The sequence below is a fragment of the Pholis gunnellus genome (assembly GCF_910591455.1).
Source record: "Pholis gunnellus genome assembly, chromosome: 7".
Classification (NCBI taxonomy): domain Eukaryota; kingdom Metazoa; phylum Chordata; class Actinopteri; order Perciformes; family Pholidae; genus Pholis; species Pholis gunnellus.
The window spans coordinates 12,473,216-12,482,920 of NC_136533.1; the positions used below are offsets into that span (position 1 = coordinate 12,473,216).

Consider the following 9,705-nt stretch of genomic DNA (forward strand, 5'->3'; position numbering starts at 1 on the left):
TTTTGAAGGTTTTAATATTATGATCTTGCTGATTGAATCAGTTAGGGTGGAGTCAGAAACACTGCAAACCCAGGGGAACAAAGAGGAGTGTCTCTGATAAAACTCTCATGCACCACACACCTTAAAGGTAAATAGAGGCTCGCACTTGCGTATCTGTTCTGTGTGTATATTGTGTTACAGCTGCACACAAGGGTGACATCTTAACTCTTGATGACGCCAAATAATTATAACGTAGGTTGCCGCTGCAGTAACTTGATAGAATCCAGGTAGGAAGTGGCACATTTGGGTCCATTGATTCGGATGATACCCGCCTACACTGAGATTTGGACCAATGAGTGGCTGTGAGACTTTAACAGAGGCTTTTATTTTGGGCTGGCACGCAGCCGAAGTCAGCTCGCGAGAGAAGCCTGGGCTGAATTTTAACTTGACATTTTGATATGCTTTGTATGTGTTTTTATTCATTCTAATATGGAGCGAGCCAGCCTTCTGAGATTGTTTTCTGCTTGCGATGTGAACAAGTCCGGTAAAATAGAGTACGAAGACTTCACGGTGGTCTGTCGGGAGCTCAACGTTTCCGAAACTGAGATCAAAACTTTGTTCGACAAGTTCGACGCAGACGAGGATGGATGCATCGACTTCAGCATGTTCTCGTCCAGGTTTCAAGAGGTTTCGGAGACTCTAGACTTCGCGTCTTTCGGTGCTGGGTCGTCCCGGAACCGAGGCTGCCCGTGGGAAGAGTTTGAAGGCAGGATAGATGCTGAGTCTGTCCTCTCTGAAAGGTAAACGCACATCCGGCTGAAGCGTAATTAACCAGAAAAGTTAGCCAGCGGCTACTGCTGCTTCTGGGACGTTTACTGTCAGTTAAGACGTCGGCTGCTGCGTAAACAGCTGATCTGGAACCTGTTCCTGGTCCTATTTCCTCATTTCATTTATCAGCTAAAACACGGATTTGTTTCATTATTTTTCAAGCGTGTCAGATTGTCCTTTGTGGTGACTCATAAACCCACACACAAACCATACACGTCAATGTGTAACCTAATATTGCTTTAAGGGCTCTGCCCTGCAGCAGTGCACATAATAACGCTAGTCATGATGTTGTGTGACTTTAAATGAAGACCTATCGGTAATGTAAACAGTAGCCAACGCGAGTTTAACACTAAAGATACTCTTTGTTAGTAAATTAACAGTCTGTTATGATCATTAACCATTTCCTACAAGTTCAAATATGAGAAACAAAATCAATTACAGTGACAAGCTCCAGGTCTACTGACAAGCCTTTTACTGAGCTTCAGTTGTCATCATTTGCCCCAATTAACAGGTGGTCAAGTTATGTGCTGTTGTCAAGACAGACAATTAAGAGGAGAAACCACGACAGAAAAAAAGCTTTGCCTTTCTATGGTGCCATAATTAACAGTTGTTGACCAAACAGTTGAGATTTAGAAAATGAAAGCATTAAAAAGTCATAGTATAGTATAGTATGTGGTAAAAAATGTTAGTAAAAAAATCATCGTTTACAGAGTTTGACATTTATGTTTTTTATCATATAAAAGGAAGTCATAGAAATGTACATGCCCTTATACAAATGGTTTTACTTATTAGTGGTTATCAAATAACAATCGGCACTCCGCATGTCCACCTGTCAACAGAGGTGGTGTGCCCTAAGCCCTTTAACATCCACCTTTCAGGCCCTCGGGGGTTGAGTATTTGATTCTAGAAAGATAGATTTTGGGTATGATGCTGAGAAAATGCCTCTCACCTGTCATTGCTGGAAGTAACTATTTGTTCTCCTTCCACAGTCTCAGGGAGCAGCTGGCTGGTCTTTACCAGGCCATTCACATTTCTGCAAACACAAATTTACTGCAGCAGTATGAGGAAATCATCCGCTCTCTGATCACTCAACGCCAGGACAACAGACTCGAGTGTGAACAGCTGGAGACCAGTATAAAGCGGTGAGGGTAACTTTCAGCCTATTGACTGTGTGAGGTCAGTACAGTTCAGAACATATGACCTGTGAAATAGAAAGAAACAGCATGATTATGACATAAAGGCCCATTATTTAAACTAATAAACAACATCACACAACTGTTGATGATGATAAACACTCAGCTCATGTGGCTATATTGTGAGCAGCGACATTCAATATTATCATTTGAAAGTGAATGTTGAAAATTAAACTTGTTGGACAGAGTGTAGTTTTGTCCTTACTGCAACCTAACTGCTTGTAGATTTCTTTTGACTCCAGAGCAGTGGTGAACTGCTGCCCTCTACTGGCTGTAAACTATAGAAACTTGACAAATCCTGTAACTCGATTCCCTGGAGTCCACTGCATCTACTGGGATTAACTGTTTGACTTAAAGCTGCTTTCATTGATTTTAGCCCATTAGACTAGAGGACAGAAAAACATCAAAACAAGCAGACTGGTAAACAACTGACATTATTGCCTTTATAGTTGACGTGTTAGCAATTTTCATGACATGTTTCGGGCCACCAGACAAATGTAAATCCAATGTTCACTCTCCTTTTATCTCTGTTTTGGTCTGAAACAACAATGTGTCTTCAGCTACAAGAGCGTCAACCTTTTTACCAGCTAATCGTTGACTTTGCCTGTCTGCCTTTTGGTGCTGGATAAAAAGCAAAGAGTGAGCTCAAAATTAAAACTGATTTGGCACTATAAGCAATCCTATGAGTTATTTGAGTCAATGTAAATATCAGTTCAAGTCTGTTATTGGGCCCTTCTGCTGTTGCTGTATGTCAGCTGGCAAATTGTGTGAACACAATAATGTATGAACAGCATTCAAGAAAATTGTACTGATGTCACGCCTAGTTGTTGTTGTTGTTGTTGTAGTAATAGTTGGCATCAGAGAAAAGATTACTATAATGACATGTGATCGCAGTGGTTAATGATATTCAAGCTGAACAGTGATTGTATATATTAAAGGTTATAATATGTGAGTTAAGTCTTTTAATAATTTCCTTTACAGTAAAACTGTGACGTGACCCCTCACACAGAACCTTTAACCTTCTATTGAATTTCACTCCTACACAGGAATAAACCCTGTCTAAGCTGTTTTTGTTAAGCTTTCTGTGGTTCAGTAACTACACGGCATGAGAAAGGTGACATTCCTTATTCAAGGAAGTAGGAAGACAATAATGTGCTACTCTGCTTTGTTCTTTTAGTCCTTTTTAAAACTGGATATATAGCCAGCTATTGTACCTATATTTCCACTATGTTGAAATTAACAGACCTTTGAAATGTTGGCATAAAACATACACCAAACTAAATAAATCATATATGAGGTCTTCCTGAGAAATCTGACAGACAACATTTAGCACACCTGTGGAGCCTGTCCCTCCCTCGGCTCTGGTTGGTTCACGCGTTGTCTGACGAGAGCAGAGCAGTGGCAACTGCAGCACGTTTTGAAGTCAAATTGGTCAGGTAGAATTGACAAATGGATAGTAGGTGAATCGACTCCTCTTCTTATTCCTGCTGTATTAATCTCTGGGACTACTGTTGGAGAATCGGCTTCGCTTCAGCAGCAGTGAGACTGTCGGCACAAACTTGAACATTATTTTCTGTTCAAACAGAGCCGAGGAGATGAACAACAGTCAGCTGGCAGAACTGGAGGACGATATACAGCAGCAGCTTGTCAAAACCGAGGAGAGGGTGAGGGACGAGGTAAGTCTGACACCTGCAATGTAGTGGATGATTGCTCCTATGATTTACTCTATTTATAGATCGTGAAATATATCCAACCAAATGAAGTGGCTGTCGTAAAAACAGCTGCATTTATTCAACAGTACACTGAGAAATGAACAAAAAAAAGAAAAAATGGTTCAAAGTGAATCTGTGAGCTACCTGCATATTTGTGGTGCAGCACAGAGCAGCAGGTTACATGTCTCCTCACAAAGAGCCTCTGTACAGGCAGATGAAAGCCCCTCTTCAAGGCCTGAGCCGGTCCGCACCTCTAACTACTTTGGTTTCATGTTTGTAGGAGAGTAAAAAAGTGGAAGAAGTTATGGCAGCCATGCAGAGGAAGCACAAGAACGAGGTCACAGATCTGCATGCAACTGTGGACAGGCTGTTAAAGGTAGGTCTTTCCGCACAGCATGCATTTACTTTGTTCTTGCACAGTATGAAGATGATCATCTTTTCTTACATCACGAAAAAGAGAGAGGAAAGCCACTGTAACTGAAAGGCAACACAAAATCTCTAGGATATGCAGCTCTGGCTTAATTTTTGCTGCACCTGAAAGACAGAGAAAGTGTTTAAAAAATGTGACGCGTTTGGAAGAGGTGACCTTTCAAAGAGAGCCTTAAAAGACCTATAAATACTTGGTATCTCATGTCCAGCCAATATGAGAGCTGGAGTCAGATTGAGGAATTGGGGATGCTGCTTGGATGCAATCAGTGCAAGGACAAGCATAGAGGGTCATGTTTGATTAGATGCTGGATGTAAACAACTTGTGGAATGCTGTTGTTAGCTTGCTAGCCATGCTAGCTCCTATAGTTTATGCTTATAATCCAGCTACATGTAGTTTCTTGTCATACCTGCTTTTCCGCCACAGCACACGCGTCACTAAGCAAAATCTGAGGGGGGGGCGGCATGTGTTTGAGGTTTCAGGTTCAACTCTTGAACCGAGTGCTAGTAAAATGATACAATTGGTAAAAATGGAACACCATTGTCTCATACATAGTTGCAGATTGCGAAGACCAATATCGAGCAGTTTAAAGAAATGCTCAGCAGTCTTCTCCTTTTCAGTAACACACACACACACACACGCATCTTGGAAAGCCGTTTCCACAGAGAGTGTAAACACAATCACTTAAGCTATTGATTGCATGGCAGTAGTCTTCTATTCATCACTGAGATGAAGCAAACCTTCCCATTGTCTCTACGTTATGGAGTAAATAAAAGAATGTAAACACAATAACTGTTGGGTATATAATTAGAACACTGTAACTGCACGTCTGAACATTTTCTTTTTTTAATTAAAAGACATTGGCTTATCAACACAACAAAATGCTTGTGTAAATGTCTTTTCTCAAGAGCCAAAAGGACTCTGATATCAACCATTCAAAGGAGGAGTTGGACAAACTGAACAGACGGATCAAAGATCTCTCACAGGTACTTCATGTATTAGTTCTCACACCAAGTCACATGTATGTTGTATAGAATTGTTCCAGTTATTGACTTAATGTCCTCACAGGAAAATGAGGACCTGCGAACGTCTCTGCTACAAGCCCAGACTGACATCGCCGTGCTGCTCTCAGAGCTGGACAAGCTGAAGAACATGTACGCAGACCACAAAGCGCAACATAAAAGGTGACTTTTGTATTTAAGCTCGGCTAATAATAATAATCCAGCTTCCAGTACATCAACAGTACATGTGGCTTGTATTTCTTGACAGAGAAACGGATGAATTGAAGAGCATGGTTATGGAATACCAGTCCTATTCCAATCAGATTCAGATTCTTCAGTAAGTCTTTCACTTGATAAAGCTGTCTAATGTGGACATTTAGTAAGTGATTTACATTTGTTTTGGTGGTGTCTAAATCAAGAATGCAGAGATTTGGTCATTTTAGTGTCAACTGTTTCAGTGCTACCATAAAATGTTAATAATTACCATCCTTTATTTTAAGGTTTGGTTCAAAGAAATCCTCATCCCATATACCTCTAGCGGTATCTAGCCAAGAAGGATAGTTTTGATTTTAATTGCTCAGGCTTTGAAATAACGGCCTCTGAGATTTCTGTTGCCACCAAAATACTGTTTTTTGTGGAGCTCATTAAAAGATAAAAATAGACACAAAAAATATTCTTAAAAAGGTACATCTGCAACAATTATTTAACTGCCCCTTATTAAGCATTTATGAGCGGAATAAATGGTTTATAACACACTACATGTAGCTGTAAACCGATATAATGTATATAAGGATATAACTCTTGTGGGCACCCATGTACGGATGCCCACAATTAATAAAACAGAGTTTTAGTAATATCAAATGTGTCTTCATTGAAGAAATTATAGTTATTAATAAAAACTGTACATTTAAAAATGTTCTCTTCTCTATACAGCAACATTATATGTGTGTTGTAAACCATTTATGTTGTGTTTTAAATAATATGCTTCCTAAAGTTAAATTGCGTAATGTGTGAACCACATCATTAACATACTTGGATTACCAGAAGAACAGGGTTTAGTGTGTTTACTGGACAATGCAGGGTGCATGGGGTGCATAGTAAAACAAGGAAGGTGTAATAGTTTGGCTTGTGAATACTTTTGTGGTCCTTTTTTTTTTATCTCAATGTTTTCTTGCTCTGAGTTGTCCAGTCTCTAAAATACCATCCAGGTTAAGTTAAACCACATACAAACTACACTCCCTGCATCGTCATTACAACATTTTTACCAAATAACACTTGTAAGGAAGTAAATGTTTGCACATGCGTGCGACTCAGTCTTGTATTTCCTTGAACACATCATTAGGGAAACTAACAAAAAGCTGTACGACAGTAACGACGGGCTCCGCTCTGCGTTGGCCAGTGAAGCGGTTGCAGCTAAAAGGAGGGTGAGTCCTTTGTTTGCTGATGACATATTTCCTCATACCTACTGGCTCGACATCAAATAGAAACTTACAGTAAAAAGTTTCCTCCCTGGCTTTCCTGATCTGCTCAACAGCTGTCTCCCCACAATGAAATCCCAGCCCGAAGGATGAAGCCCCTCCGACAGAGCACACTCAACCATGGCAGGTATATAAAGTTTATAACACACAATCTGCAGATTGATCTCTCTGCGAGTTAAATTGTCACAGCTAAAGCAAGTGTGTCGGTGCTTGCAGTCCAGAGCAGGATCCCAGCAAAACAACCTTCTCTCATGTGGCCAGCTGGGCTGATAAGTACCTGGACAGTGGAGTCTCGCTGCCGATGGACACAGCTCAGAGCTCGGGCAGTGATTACGACAGTGACGACAGCAGGGGCTCGGTAGAAACGGTGCACCACAGTTACTCATATGTCCCGTCTGATGTGGAGGTCAGAACACCCATCAGGTCTAAATACTGGGCCATGTAATGCCAATATGCTGTTGCGCTGTGACAACTTTTAATGAGTATTTACTGTCTGTTACAGATATCCGAAATGAAATCTGAAGCTACAGTGTCGGTGGCTCCTAGCAAGGCGAGCTCTATTGCGTCATCTCTACGACGACGTTTGTCTGCATTTTCCACTAGGGTACGACAGCTTTTTCATGCTTAGTGATTTATAGCCCCAAAGAAGTAAACATGTGCCAGTTTAAAAAAAAAAGTTTGTGTAGCAGAAATATGTTCTTTTCTGCTCTCTCCGCCATTAATCATCTCTCAACCCTTCAGATTTACACTGCGACCAGCAAGTTGGGAAACACTGATGTAGCAGCATCATCAGTTTAACGTGTTTTAATTTGTCCATCCGCTTTTGTGTTGAGCGCTAACATGCTAAACTAGGATGGTCAGCATGGTAAACATTTAACTTCTCAATGTGAGCATGTTGGCATGCTAAATATAACTGTTGTTTGAACTGCCATTTAAATTTCTATATTCCAGTGTGCATTTCAACTACATGTGGTCCACTTACTAGGTTTTTCTGGAGGTTTCCACCACATCTCACAGTTTTCATCAGCAGATAGTTTGTTCAGTTGTCATGAAGTGAAGTATGGAACCTAGATCTTGTGATGGCCATATGATGGAAAAGACAGAATGAGGGATGTGATGGAAAGCTCCGGTAGAACAATAACCTGGACCTATGAGTTTAGGCAAACGACTTAGTTTAAGAGAAATCATTCACTGTCAACTAAATGAATGCTTACTGTTTTCTTTATAAAGAACACCACAAACTGAAAGATTTTCAACAACAAATGTAGTAAGCTTGTTATCTTTTGTGGCATTTCCGAAGCCTTCAGAAGCCGACATAGAAGAACCTGAGGAACCCGCTCCAATGTACCGTCTGGTGTTAGCCGGAGACGCAGGAGCTGGAAAGTCCAGCTTCCTGCTGAGACTGACGCTCAATGAGTTCAAGGGAGACATTCAGACAACGCTGGGTAAGTGCCACAGACAACACATCACATTTCATCAAACACTGACACATTCTTGAGTTCAGACATTTAAATCAGCTTTTTTTGGTTCTCAGGAGTGGATTTCCAAATAAAGAGGATGCTTGTGGATGGAGAGAAGACGAGCCTGCAGATATGGGACACAGCTGGGCAGGAGAGGTATTGCACCGACTCTCATAGTGTTTATCAAGGAAGTAGCAACATGAAAAACATGGTGTTATCAATTAAAACTCGCGACATGTTATTTTGATAATGACTGGAGAATGGAACACGGTTTCTTTTGACTGTAGGTTTCGTAGTATCGCCAGGTCTTATTTCCGTAAAGCTCACGGAGTCCTGCTCCTCTACGATGTCACTTCAGAAAGCAGCTTCCTTAACGTCAGAGCATGGGTGGATCAGATTCAGGTAACTGTAGGAATGCTGATTGACAAATAAATACGGCACCTAAAAGCAGTAATATACTTTACAATGTCCTTTTTTTTGTTTTTATACAGGATTCAACGGACGAGAAAATCCCCATGTGTGTTATTGGAAACAAGGTGGACCTGCGAGAGCAGCTTCCAGAAGGGAGCTGTGTGAGCAGTTTGCACGGGGAGAAGTTGGCCACGGTGTGTATCATTTCATTCCATCCGATTAGAAAAGTGTTTATACAGACGCCCGGCCTCCCGGGTGTCTAAATAAACTGACTCCAGTCAGGTATGTCGACGCTTTGCTTGCAGGCATACGGAGCCTTGTTCTGCGAAACGAGTGCCAAGGAGGGAACCAACGTTGTGGAGACTGTGCTTCATCTAGCGAGGTAGGAGGCCAGAGAGAGAGAGTTTGAGTTATTCTTCACAAACCATGGCAACACTTAGACTTGTTTTCCATTCCCGCAGAGAAGTAAAGAAAAATGTCAAACTGAGGCGGCAGTCTGATTCTCAGGTCAGACTGAGTCTATCCAACCCAAAGAAGACTCTCAACGCCTGCTGTGGACTGTAGATGGATGATATCGGTAGATACGATGGAGCAATGAAGGACACCAAATGATTTCTATTTTCTTATGTTTTAATCTTTGGAGTATTTAACTATCAAGTCTTTAATATATTTTCATGTTAATTCTCTGATCAAAATGAAGATTTCTGTTGTTGGAAAATTGCACATTCACAAATATAAATGTACGTAATGTAATCATGCTTACTTTTCCTAGATTATGTATTTATTTGGTAGTGATTTTATGAATTAAATAAATAAGGAAGTTTCAATTTAAGTTAAATAGTTCTTGATTTTGTCTGCTAGAAAAACTATTTTTAAATTAATGTACCTTGTTCCCCTTTGAGACCAAACTTGGTTCTTAAGAAATCAAGACAAAAAGTACATTGTTTTTAAACATTTTTATTCAGCATCAGCGTGATCATCGTAGTTTCAACTCCTTCAATTATTGGAGGACTGATCAACTATTTCTAAGAATTGTGATGTAGAAAGTGTTAATTGTTTACTAAAATTACTTTTTGCAGTTTGGTTACATGCTTTACAAAAGTTCCAGCTTTTTTTTTTTTTTAATTCCTTTTTCAAATAAAACTGACATAACTGAAAAGATGAGATCTCTGCTGGTATTTACTTGATGCTGTACTATCTACATTTTCATAAATAC

The 9,705-nt window shown here is 40.3% G+C and overlaps 1 protein-coding gene across 1 annotated transcript; it reads left to right on the top strand.

Moving 5' to 3' along the window:
• Positions 1 to 281: 281 nt before the first annotated feature.
• Positions 282 to 9,651, top strand: rasef2 (RAS and EF-hand domain containing 2). The gene is made up of 17 exons (XM_079163672.1): positions 282 to 779; positions 1,797 to 1,949; positions 3,586 to 3,676; positions 3,993 to 4,088; positions 5,048 to 5,125; positions 5,208 to 5,323; positions 5,409 to 5,477; positions 6,483 to 6,564; positions 6,675 to 6,745; positions 6,835 to 7,024; positions 7,121 to 7,222; positions 7,919 to 8,063; positions 8,153 to 8,234; positions 8,366 to 8,480; positions 8,570 to 8,683; positions 8,795 to 8,871; positions 8,951 to 9,651. Exons 1-17 carry the CDS (start codon positions 469 to 471, stop codon positions 9,051 to 9,053), a joined length of 1,995 nt encoding a protein of 664 aa, XP_079019798.1. The 5' UTR covers positions 282 to 468; the 3' UTR covers positions 9,054 to 9,651.
• The last annotated feature ends 54 nt before the right edge of the window (positions 9,652 to 9,705 follow it).